The sequence below is a fragment of the Eumetopias jubatus genome, unplaced genomic scaffold (genome assembly GCF_037043125.1).
Source record: "Eumetopias jubatus isolate StellerSeaLion01/CBP00866 unplaced genomic scaffold, mEumJub1_p1.0 scaffold_7, whole genome shotgun sequence".
NCBI classification, from domain to species: domain Eukaryota; kingdom Metazoa; phylum Chordata; class Mammalia; order Carnivora; family Otariidae; genus Eumetopias; species Eumetopias jubatus.
Window position 1 is genome coordinate 99,525,283 of NW_028274813.1, and position 13,186 is coordinate 99,538,468.

The 13,186-nt window shown below is 40.8% G+C and overlaps 1 protein-coding gene and 1 non-coding gene across 11 annotated transcripts in view; both read right to left on the reverse strand.

The window, feature by feature from the left end:
- The window catches only part of SLTM (SAFB like transcription modulator), a 42,592-nt gene extending 38,618 nt beyond the window's left edge, over positions 1–3,974 (reverse strand). For all 10 annotated transcript variants that reach the window (XM_028100048.2, XM_028100045.2, XM_028100043.2 and 7 more), the window contains exons 1-2: positions 3,715–3,974; positions 2,677–2,764 (exon numbers count right to left, since the gene is read on the reverse strand). In XM_028100048.2, the coding sequence (XP_027955849.1) occupies positions 2,677–2,764; positions 3,715–3,876 (250 nt within the window). In that variant the 5' untranslated portion in view covers positions 3,877–3,974. The remainder of the gene's footprint in view (positions 1–2,676; positions 2,765–3,714) is intronic.
- Positions 3,975–11,771: 7,797 nt separating this feature from the next.
- LOC114206587 (U2 spliceosomal RNA) lies at positions 11,772–11,958 on the reverse strand. Its single transcript, XR_003608675.1, has one exon. It is a non-coding gene; the product is annotated as a U2 spliceosomal RNA (small nuclear RNA).
- Positions 11,959–13,186: the final 1,228 nt, after the last annotated feature.

The window sequence follows — 13,186 nt, forward strand, 5'->3', positions numbered from 1 at the left end:
TTCCCTTTTCCTCTATTCTAAACACAAATACTGTAACATAAATTTTAAAGAAGTAGTGACCCTGCATTTGTAAGAGAATAAGCTTAATATTTCACCTAAGTAATTTATCCAGACCCATTAAGCTTCTCTCTTGCTTTCTTAACATCACGTAACTTTTACCTGATACCTTAAGATTACCATAAGAATTATTTATCTTCCTGACAAGCTATTATATGCCGTATCTTGCTGATGTCAACATGACTACCTCTAAGTAATCCCTTTCTTTGTTTTCCTTTTCTAATAATCTGTCCTAAAGAATATTTATACTGACTGAGCACCTATGAGTTTTACAGTTCCTTCCTTATACATCCATTTTAGTTGAACAGAAAGCATTTTTCTTCTGACTCCCGACCATATATAATCATTAAATTCCAGAACTAAGCGTCCTACAGATGATCCAGTAAAAATTCCAATTTTACAAAAAAAGGAAACAGACCACTGAAGGAAAGGTGGTATGACCAAGATGAAGTTATTTTCAAGGTCGATACTGTTGAGTAAAATAAGATTTGGAATGTAGTAATTCAGCAATTACACAAAAAAACTGACATCACATTAAAATAATATTTAATTTCTTGAATCCTTAATTTTAAAATTTATTATTTTTAAATTTCCATATTCAAATTTCATTTTTACTATTTTTATAATTTTTATTTTTTAACATTATTTTTAAACTTAATTTAAAATAATCTTACGTATAAGCATCTTTAATTGCATGTTAATTCAAACCAGGTTCTCAGTTTGGGATTTACAGCATGTTCTTTGTAATTCATAGAATTTTCAGAACAATGATAAATGGAATTTCAGGAGACAAGAGCTATTTATCGTGCATGTCCTAGAAGGAGTCTCATGAAGTACTCAATAGTAGTCTGCTACCGACAAATGATTAAATGTTACAACTTCTAACTAAAGACCACAAGACACCTTAGTATCAGTGTTATGGAAAAATTAAAGTTCAAGTATCCTAATAATCCATATAAAAGAAAAAAATTTAAAAACTGATTATATATATACACACACATTATATATAAAGAAAAGAACAACTTCTTAAAATTTTATGTTGCTGAAATTATTTCTAAGGGTAAGACAAATGAAGTTCCTAATAACTGAAAAAGAGACAGAGAAATTAAAAATAGGTGAGAGTGACTATATCAGATGAGGTTTACTTTCAATGCTAAAATCGATAATCAGCTTGAATAATCTGGAACTATGATTAATACACAGCATCTGTTAAACTATCTCAATGTGCTAAATAAATGACATGAATCAAAATCACTAGAAGAAATGGTTAATTTCTGATATATTTATTTCCAAAATTTCTATGCTTCATTTTGAAATAGCCTCTGGTTTGTCAGCATAGGCTTCTCAGCACAAGCTTCTCTCAACACAGGGAAATGTATCTCAAAGTGATACACTGAGTCAGAGTTACATTAAAAGACACAGATCTTCAAGGTAACTTTGTTTTTCCTCCAAACTCCATTTTCACCTCTGTCATTCCCATCCTACCCAGGAAATACTCCTTAGCCCTGTTCAATTTCCTTTGGCACAAAAGGCGGACTCTTGCAAACCTCTGAAGACTCAAATGGTGAAATGGCATCAAGATCTGCCTGGTCCTAATACCTACAGATTGCTTAGGATCAAATGTTAATAAATATTCCCATCTTTTCAAGGTTAATCCATTCAATCATTTTACCTAGTTACAGTCAATCTGGTCCACGGCAGACAGAGCAGTATTTGGATAATTAAAGTAGTAAGGAAAGTTAGATTTTTAAAAATTCTGCAGCTGTCCATGACACACTCTACATGGAACTTGTAAATGGGTACCAGGATCCAGATACCCACATCATGTCCACCCTCTGCCACTGTCCTTATGAGAGGGTGGGAAAAATTTATAATTATTCAAGTAAAGACTTCAATTACCAGAACATTTAAAAAAATATCTAAGTCCCATTTGTACTGTCAAAATGTTAATTTAAAACCATTTTTCCTTATTCATTAAATCACCATATCTTGGAAATATTTTTATTCTGGCCTAGTTTAAAAGTTATAAAATTAAAATCTTTAACATGTCCCTATAATTTTTTTAAAGCTAAATTAATCATGGATTTTCCCTACCTTGTTAGTATGATTGGTGAGGTCTTTTTGAATTTCACTGAAAATTAGAATGTATAATAGCATAAATGGAAATTAAGTTCACCAAGTCAAACAAAATACTAAACGTTTATAAAGGTTATAAAACTTTAATATACGAGAAAAAACAGCAGGAGCCAAGGTGAAAGATTTGGAAGGAATTCCATCAATACTCTGCCAATTGTGGGGCAAGGTAGACATGTATTAAACTGTATTTTATTCTTCAGGTCTTCACTCTATGAAGGAAGAAACATTATGAAACTGTACTTTGTGATTTTTTTGTAAGCAATAAAGAACTGGTCTCTTTCAGGTGAGCTTCAGCCAAATCTTAAGGGCTACAAGTTACCCAGAGCCTGGCAACAGTAACTTTTCTTCCTTGACCCAAGAAGGCAGAGTGCCAGAGGGAAATAGCAAAGAGTAGCACTATATAAACAGGGCAAGTGGCACAAGAGCAGAGGCAAGTTATATAACCAAAATATATTTTAAAATATGTTCATAACTCGTAACAACCTTTGCCTTTGGTTGGTTTCTTGTTTGGAGTATCAGTTGAAACAGTTAATTCAATATTATCTGGATCGCCTCCTTCCTCTTCAATAGCCTACATTAGAAAGAGAAGTTAATATGCTACACAATCTATCTAAACTTATTTTATAAAAACGAAAAAAAAATTAGCAAACCTCAAGCCTCGAGACATTAGAATTGCCAGTCATTTCATAAACCGACTTCAAAAAGAGCAATTAAACTACACGAGTGAGAGAAACTTTCACGGGGAAATATCATTAGGTATGAAAATCGCATGGAGTTTTAAATTCTACCGAGTCGAGATAATTAAATATCGCATAATATCATACCGAACAAAAGTAAATATTCTCAACTGCAGAAAAGTTGCTAGCTATGAAAGTAAATAAAGAGTTTTCCTGATTTCTAGAATGCAGACTTATTTCTTCTCTACTACAATTCCAACGCTCACTCAAATAAACCAGAAAGATAATCAGGGATGAAAAAGCAGATTACTGCTCTGATGCAAAAACGGAAAACAAACCCTCTCTCTTACCCACCCCTCAACTCCCACTACCAATTCCCCCCCAAGATGGGGAGGAAACGGTTGGGCACAATTAAACGGTAACTTCGCAGAAGTCACCAAAGTAACCAGTCCCTCCGAGGCCAAGAAATGCACGCGCTCACCACCGCTAAAGACTGGGGACCGAGCGCCTCCCGGGTCTCCACGATCGCCCTTGGGAGGCCGCGCCGGCCGTGGGCAGCCCTCGCAGCCTGGCGGGGACGTCCCGTGGGAGGCAGGGGCGCGCTCGGCTGCGACGGCCAGTCCCGGGCGGCTCGCGGGCCCCTCGCAGGCCCAGCTAGGCTCGCGGGGGCGGAGGCGCCGCGGGAGGGTCCCTCACCCTCCTCGCGCGCGGGGGCGCCGCCCGGGGCCTCCCCACCGCGCAGCCCCACGGGCCCTGGCCGCTGCGGGCGGCCGGGGGCTGCGGCGGAAGTGGGGGCTCCGAGGCGCGGCCTAAGCTCCCCTTCCCGGACCTCGCCGGGCCTCACCTGCTTGAGTCGGGAAACGAGCACAGTCTTCACTCCGGTGATGTCTAAGTTCCGCCGCTTCAGCTCGGACTTGAGATCGATGACCCGCAGATCAGTGATCTTTTTACCTTCCGCCTGACCCGAGGCGGCCGAGGGTGCCACAGCACCGGTAGCGGCAGCCATTTTAGAAGAGCAGCGCGCTGCCGAGGCAGCGAGTGGGCTGCAGGGCGGCGGCAGCAGCGCCAACTTCGACCCAGGCCTCGGCGGCCGCCGGCGCCGCGCAGCGCTGCGCACAATGAGCCGCTGGCCCCGCCCCCTGTCCGCCACCCCAGCGCAACCTGCAGCCGCAGCCAGCACCCGGATGACGGGCGCGCGTGCGCACTGGCGCGGGGGACGGCGCCCGGCGCGCTCCGCGGAGCCGGCCGTGGCCACCTGGGCGGCGCGACCCCTTGCGTGGGCTGGGAGGTCAGGCACGTCCAACCGCACCAACGTTCGCTGCGCCGCCGTTCTCCTGCTGCTTCGTTAGCCATTTCCTGGCAGTCTGGAGTCTTGAGCAACAACAGTGTCAGGCACTTCACGGCATAGATAGTTCGTGCATTGCTCAACACAAACCGAGGAGCGTGTGCGCGCCTTGAACCTCTTCCAGGGAGATATTTTATCAGTCCTGCTGAATAATCGAAAAAAATGTGGCCAGTGTGCACTAGCGAACTAGGTTCTCCGAGTTCCAATCAAAAGGCCAGAAAGAAACCGTAGGGCAGTTTTAGAAAATAAAGAATATAAAGGGCTCTAAGAGTTATAAGAATATAAAGGTCTGGCCTGGGTGATAGGTCCCACTAGCTGGCTCAGGGGAAAACATGCCTTCAGCCCAAAGAGGCTTAGTTTATCCCAGGGCTGTCCCCGCTCGCTGGAAAACCAGGACAACAACTTCCCCTCTGCGTTGGCCTCAGTTTGCCAACCCCTCCGGTGGACCTGGAGGCGCAACACGAAATTGATCGCTGAATGAGGAAGTTTCTAAGTACTTGTTACCATTTTCATACACTGTGTTCACTGTTTTGCCCCCGCAAAATTTGGGATCCCAAGAACAATCACCATCTTCTTAGGAAGGACCGGCCTGTACAAGTGAGTACCTATTCGTAACTTTAGTCAGCATTATTTACGAAGCACAAGCATTTATGGAATAAAACTATTCTAAAAATTCCATACACTGATTATGACGCACAATTAATTATACTGTCATTTTCTGGTTTAAAATTTAAATTGATGAGGTCTGTCTCCCTTTATGTCGTTTTTTCTGATTGACTAATTAGATCAAAAGAAGAAAAACTGGACATAATGAAATAATACTTGACATTCTGGTAGTTCTTTACAGTTTATAATGTGCTTTGACATGCAATAACCCTCTTAATCCTTCTGAACTCTGTGGGGTAAATCTATGCGAGGCTTAGAGAGATTAAATGGCTTGTGCATGTTCACATAGCTGGTATGTGGCAGAACCGGTGCTCAAATCCAGGTCTCCTGATTCCAAGTCCAGCTCTGTCTCTACTATAACTTCGTTCGCAGTCAATAGAATTTTAGAATTCAAAGGATCTTTAGAAATATGGCGCAGTCCTCTTATCTCTCTCTCTCAATGAAGATTTTTAGAAATTTATCTAGGGACCCACAACTAATTATTGGCCAAATTGACGCTGAACCTAAGATCTCATTCCAGTGTCTTTCCCACTACGCCACCTGCGTTGTGTCCACTAGTGCACACTGGCCCACCTTTGTGAATACGTGTGAATATTTGTAAAGAACAGTTGTACTAACCAAAAACTAATGTGATAGTTAAAGTGAATGAGTTTTTCTTTATCTTAAGAAAAAATTTGATAATGGAGTTATCTTTAAAAAGGAGATCTGTGCCTTCTGATCTGATGCACTTGAGAAGGACACATCACCTGCCAAAATGCCAAGAATATTTAACCCAAATCTCATCATGAGAAAACAATCAGACAATTGTAGGGCATTCAACAAAATAAAAGCTCTAGATTCTAGATTTATATAAAAGTAAAAGTAGTAGAGCGGTTCTGAAATAAAGATCACTAAAGGGATTGAAAACTAAATTTTGTGTGATTGTTGTTTGGATCCTGGATCCCAAAAAGCTACTAAATGAACAATTGGGAAATTTGACACAATTGGAAAATTTGACTGTAAATTAGATTGCATTATTGTACCGGTGTTAAATATCTGGAATGTTGTATCATGGTTACCTTGAATGTCTTGGTTCTTAGGACATACTTGCTGAGGTTCTTAAAAGTGAAGTATCTTTCTGTCTGCAATTTACTTTCAAATGGCTTGGATGGGGAGAACAAATGTGGCAATATGTTACAAATCACTAAAGTAAGTGTAGCAAAATATTAATAATTGAGGAAACAAATGTGGCAAAAATTTTAATAATTAGGAAATCTAGATGAAGGGCATAAGGTTGTTAATTGTATACTGTTTAAATTATTTTTATAAGTTTGAAGCTATACATAATACATAAATCTAATTTTTTGTGATAGAAAATAAAATGGAGGAAAAAATATTTTTTCACTTAACATCTAGAATATTTGATTTTGTCAGTTAACCTATGATTTTTGGTTTTTGAAATTACTTATCTAAGTAATTCACCTTTATTTTTTTTAAAGATTTTATTTATTTATTTATTTATTTTAAAGATTTTATTTATTAGAGAAAGAAAGAAGGCACAAGCGGGGGAGTGGGAGAGGGAGAGGGAAAAGCACACTTCCCGCTGAGCAGGGACCCCGATGTGGGGCTCGATCCCTAGATCCTGGGATCATGACCTGAGCCGAAAGCAGACACTTAACTGACTGAGCCACCCAGACACCCCAAAAGTATTTATTTATTTGACAGAGAGAGACACAGTGAGAGGGGGAACACAGGCAAGGGAAGTGGGAGAGGGAGTAGGCTTCCCGAGGAGCAGGGAGCCTGATGCGGGGCTCGATCCCAGGACCCTGAGATCATGACCTGAGCCAAAGGCAGACACTTAACCAACTGAGCCACTGAGGCACCCCAGTAATTCACCTTTAAACGGATGTTTCTTTAGTATGATATTTTTTCCTGTTTTCCTGCATCAAGAACACTACTTAAAAAGTAATAATAACCTGTGTTTTATTGTAGAAAGCCTCTTGCCATTTACTGAATACTTTTGCATTCATTATGGGCTTTGTTTTTGTTTTTATATAAGCTCATCGTTTAAGAAATATCTGTTGAATATTTAATATCTGCTAGGCTTGCCAGGTTCTAGGAAGATAATGATAAACCTGATCTATTTTGTTCACCATTGTGTGGGCTCCTAACACAATGTAGACTCTCAGTAATAAATTGCTTGAAGGAAAACAGACACAGTGTTCTGAGAGCCTATAATAGGAAAATTTAACCCTTATCGGGTTAGATAGAATGATCTTTATTTTATGGACAAGAAACCTGAGGTTCAAAATGTCAATAACTGGTCCAAGAGTATAGAGTTAGTAAAAGGAAGATCCAGGATGATTTCAAATCCATTGCATTTTTTTTGTTACAGTGTCTTGTTTTCCACCAAAGTTTATTTGCATTCCCAAAGAGAATTTTCTACCTTCCTCCTAATGCTAAGCCCCAATTTCTACTATTCACTCCGGTTCGGTTTTTTTTTTTTTTTTTTTGAGACCTTAGTCTCTGCTTACCATCTTCCTGTTCAATATCATTGTTCCCTACCCTCACTTTCTAATAGGCTTTAAAAACTTTCTCATCTTGAAATATCTTTGGTTGGCCCAGGTATTTACTATTGGCAGCCGTTGAGATGTCGCGTCCTTCCCCTAATGGAAAGTGTAGAGCTTGGTAATGACAGAAGAGGTAAATCAGATAAATGCCCCCTCTAAAAATAATAAAAATGCGGGCACCTGGGTGGCTCAGTTGGTTAAGCAACTGCCTTCAGCTCAGGTAATGATCCTGGAGTCCCGGGATCGAGTCCCACATCGGGCTCCCTGCTCGGCAGGGAGTCTGCTTCTCCCTCTGACCCTCTTCCCTCTCGTGCTCTCTCTCATTCTCTCTCTCTCAAATAAATAAATAAAATCTTTAAAAAATAAAAAAATAAAAAAATAAAAATAATAAAAATGCTTGACAAAATAGAAAGTTCATACCTTTCCTTACTTATTTTCTGTGTCTTGTTATATTAATTACTGTGAGAGATGTGTTAAGCATTTCGCAATAGGGGGAGATGAACCATGATGAACCATGAGTGACTATGGACTGAGAAACAAGCTGAAGGTTCTAGAGGGGAGGGGGGTGGGGGGATGGGTTAGCCTGGTGATGGGTATTAAGGAGGGCATGTACTGCATGGAGCACTGGGTGTCATATGCAAACAATGAATCATGAAACACTACATCGAAAACTAATGATGTAATGTATGGTGACATAACATAATATAATAAAATTTTAAAAAAATAAAAAAAATTTCTCAACAAGGGACGCCTGGGTGGCTGTCAGTTAAGTGTCTGCCTTTGGCTCAGGTCATGATCCTGGGGTCTTGGGATTGAGCCCCATGTCGGGCTCCCTGCTCAGTGGGGAGCCTGCTTCTCCCTCTCCCTCTGCCTGCCGCTCCCCCTGCTTGTGCTCTCCCTCTCTCTGTCTCTCTCTCTCTCTCTGTGACAAATAAATAAATAAAATCTTAAAAAAAAAAGAATTTCACAGCAAGAATGTGGATTTGTTTGTAGAACTGTCAAATGTTACCTCATGTATTTTAAGACTTTGTTATTAGATGTATACAAATATACAATTTCTACAGCTTCATAATTAATTGAGCCTTTTATCTTTAGTAGTTTTTATTTTGCTTAAATGCTACACCAGCTTTCTCTAGGCTAGTGTTTACAAAGTGTGTCTGTTTCCAAACTTTTGCCTTCAAGCTTTTTGCATGTTTTTTAAAAGATTTTATTTATTTATTTATTTATTTATTTGACAGAGAAAGAGAGCACAAGCAGGGGGAGCAGCAGGCAGAGGGAGAAACAGACCCCCGCTAAGCAAGGAGCCTGATGTGGGGCTTGATCCCAAGACTCTAGGATCATGACCTGAGCCAAAGGCAGACACTTAACCAACTGAGCCACCCAGGTGCCTTGTTTTTTGCAAGTTTTCAATTTTTTTTAAAGATTTTATTTATTTATTAGAGAGCGAGCGAGAGAGAAACAGCATGAGAGGGGAGAGAGTCAGAGGGAGAAGCAGGCTCCCCACTGAGCTGGGAGCCTGATGTGGGACTCGATCCCAGGACTCTGGGATCATGACCTGAGCCGAAGGCAGTCGTTTAACCAACTGAGGCACCCAGGCACGCCCTAATTTTTTTCTTTAAGTAGGCTCCATACCCAGTGTTGAGCCCAACATGAGCCCCAACATGGGGCTTGAATTCATGACCCTGAAATCAAGACCTGAGCTGAAATCAAGAGTCAGACGCTTAACTGACTGAACCACCCAGGTGCCCCCTTTTGCATGTTTTTAAGATATGCTTTTCTAAGTAACATACAGTTGTTGTTTTTAATCTAGACTGACAAGCATTTATCTGAAATATTTAATCCATTAACACAATGTTATTACTTTTAGGTTTAGATGTATTATGGTTCTCCAGAGAAAACTTGAACCAATAGGAGATATATTTGTGTGTGTGTGCATGCGTGCATGCACACATGTGCATGTGTGTGTGTGGAGAGAGAGAGATTGTACATATATATAATCTCACATAGTTATGGAGGCTAAGAAATCCCAAGATCTTCCATCTGCAATCTGAAGTTCTGTCCTGGTGTATGGTTTTAAAAAATGTATCCTACTTGGGTTTTGTCAGACTTCTTGAATCTACGGATCAAGATTTCCTGGTGCACCTGGGTGGCTCAGAAGTTAAGCATCCACCTCTTGATCTCAGCTCAGGTCCTGATCTCGGGGTCCTGAATTCAAGCCCTGGGTTGGACTCCATGCTGGATATGGAGGCTACTTAAAATAATAATAATTTTTTAAAAAAGAAGTAAAAGAAGATTTCCTGGCCTTATGCCCAGGAAAGTCAGTGGTATAATTCCAACCCAAGTCTAAAGGTCTGAGAACCAGGGGAGCCAATGGTGTAAATCCCAGCACCAGGGCAGAAGGTTAATGTCCCAGCTCAAGCAGGGAGGCTCGATGATTTGAGGGTCAGCCCTCAGGTTTGTCTCTCCTCAAAGATCATATTGGAAGAATATTGTTGGGTGCCTGGGTGGCTCAGTTGTTAAGCATCTGCCTTTGGCCCAGGTCATGGTCCCAGGGTCCTGGGATCGAGCCCCGCATGGGGCTCCCTGCTCAGCAGGAAGCCTACTTCTCCCTCTCCCACTCCCCCTGCTTGTGTTCTCTCTCTCTCGCTGTGTCTCTCTCTGTCAAATAAAATCTTTTTTTTTTAAAAAAAGAATATCATCATGACCTTGGATTAGGAAAAAAACTATAAGGATACAAAAGCACTGGGATGCCTGGGTGGCTCAGTCGTTAAGCGTCTGCCTTCGGCTCAGGTCATGATCCCAGGGTCCTGGGAACGAGCCCCGCATTGGGCTCCCTGCTCAGCGGAGAGCCTGCTTCTCCCTCTGCCTGCCGCTCCCCTTGCTTGTGCTCCCTCTGACAAATAAAGAAAATCTTTAAAAAAAAAAAAAGGATACAAAAGCACTGACTACAAAGGAAAAAAATGATGTATTTGGCTACATTAAAATTAAGAATTTCCACTCATCAGAAGCTACCATTAAGAGAATAGAAGGGAAGCCATGGAGTGAGAGATATTTGTAACACATATAACCAATGGTGGGTACATAACCATAATCTACAAAGAACTACAAATTAAGACGCCAATTCAGTGGGAAAAAAATGGTCAAGTCTTTTTTTTTTTTTAAGATTTTATTTATTGGTGGTGCGCCTGGGTGGCTCAGTCATTTAGCATCTGCCTCTGGCTCGGGTCATGATCCCAGGGTCCTGGGATCGAGTCCCGCATCGGGCTCCCCGCTCAGCAGGAAACCTGCTTCTCCCTCTCCCACTCCCCCTGCTTGTGTTCCCTCTCTCACTGTCTCTTTCTCTGTCAAAAAAGAAATGAAAATCTTAAAAAGATTTTATTTATTTGTTTGAGAGATAATGTTGGGGGAAAGAGCAGAGGGAGAGGGAGAGGCAGACTCTCCCCTGAGCAGAGAGCCTGACACAGGGCTCTATCTCAGAGCCCTGAGATCATCACCTGAGCTGAAGGCAGATGCTTAACTGACTGAGCCACCCAGGTGCCCCCAAAATGGCCAAGTCTAAAAACATATTTCACCAAAGAGAAAAGTCAGATGGCATGCACACACACACACACACACACACGTGTGTAAGTGATCAATCTCATTAGTAATCAGGAATTTATATATTAAAACTACAATGATACCACTTTATGCCCCAGCATAATGCCTAAATCAGAGAAACTAACAATACCAAGTGTTGGCAAAGATGTGGAGTAATTGGAACCGGGATTAAGTGGGATTAAAAATGGATACAACTACTTTAGAAAACAGTTTAGAATTATCTAATAAATTTACAGAACCACATATCTTTTGACCCAGAAATTCACTCTTAAGTATATAGTTTATGGGAAAACAAATAACACATAGCAGTAGTATTTGTAATAGGCCCAACCTAGAAACCCAACAAATGTCAGTTAATAGCAGAATGGGTAAGGGTGCCTAGGTGGCTCAGTGGGTTAAGCATCTGATTCTTGGTTTCAGTTCAGGAAATGATCTCTGGGTCAAGGGATCAAGCCCCACATAGGGCTCTGCAGTCAGGGCACAGTCTGCTTTTCTCTCTCCCTCTCTGTTCCTCCGCCTGCTCACACTCTCTCTCCTTCTCTCTCTCTCAAATAAATAAATAAATAAATAAAATCTTTAAATTAATAAATAGACCATAGTGCATATATACACCTATGCCTCCAGGAAGCCAGACACAAGCCTCCAGCCCAGACACTAGAAGGCAGAAGCATCCAACACACATGATCTCAGATAAACAACCCCCTACAGCTCAAGCTGAACTTAGACACCTGGGTATTTCCCCTGAGGGGCTGCACTGTTCCTGGAGGTACTGCAATACCAGGTCGATACGTGGAGTGGGCAGAGTAATTTCCTATTCCATCTCCCTGTTCCAAAAATCCATTTAATATGCTGTCCTCAGAGAACGTATCATATATTAAACTGAAAAGAGCAAATACTACATTTGATCTTAGCCAAAAGGCCGAGAAGTGATTGCTTAATTTTTTTTGTTTTAAAATAATTATAGATTCACAGGAAATTACAAAAATAGTACAGAGTGTTCCCATGACCCCTTCATCCAGTTTCTCCAAATGATTACACCTCTTGTACCTATACTACAATATCAAAATCAGGCATTAATATTGGTACAATGTGTGTATGTGTATTTCTATGCTATTTTTATCTCATACAAAGATTCTTGATACACTTCAGTGAAGACCCAGAACTATTCCATCACACAAATATCTCCCTGTGCCACTTCTTTATAGTCATACCCACTCCTTTCTCCCGCCCCCACAAGCCTAACCACTGGCAACTACTGATCTATCCTCCATCTCTATAATTTTTTCACTTGAAGAATGTTACACAAATGGAATCATAGAATATGGGACCCATTGAAATTATCTTTTTTTTTACTCAGCACAAGTCCCTAGAGATCCAAGTTCTTGCATATATTTATAATTTGTTCCTTTTTGTTGCTGAGTAGTTTTCCATCGTATGACCGTACCACAGTTTGGTTTTTGTGTGAACTCTAGTCATTTCTCTGGGACAAATTCCCAGGAGTGTGAATGGCATGTCAAAAACAAAAGCTTAGGGGCGCCTGGGTGGCTCAGATGGTTAAGTGTCTGCCTTTGGCTCAGGTCATGATCCCGGGGTCCTGGGATCAAGTCCCGCATCGGGTTCCTTGCTCAGCAGGGAGTCTGCTTCTCCCTCTCCCTCTGCCTCTCCCCCTGCTTGTTCTCTCTCTCTGTCTCTCTCGCAAATGAATAAATAAAATCTTTAAAAAAAAAAGCTTAGTATCCCTGATATAAAAAGAACTTCCAATAGTAGAGAACGAAAGGTCATGTTGTTTGTATGTTTCGTTTTTTAATAAACTTCCAAACTCTTCTGGTGTGGCTTTACCATTTTATATTTCCACCAGCAATTTATAAGACATCTAGGTTTTCCATATTCTTGCCAGTGTTTGGTATTTTCACTTTTTAAAATTTTAGCTGATTTATTAAGTATGTAATAATGTGTCATCAAAAGTTGGGACTTTTAATAACTAAAGGGAATCAATGTCTAATACCAGGATACATTCCAAATGGATTAGTATTTAAATATAAGAGATGAAATCATACAAGTCCTGGAAGAGAACACTGGTGAATTCCCAGGTCCTGGCAACCATTGATCTGATTTCTGTTACTATAGTTTGCCTTTTCCAGTTTACCATATAAATGGAA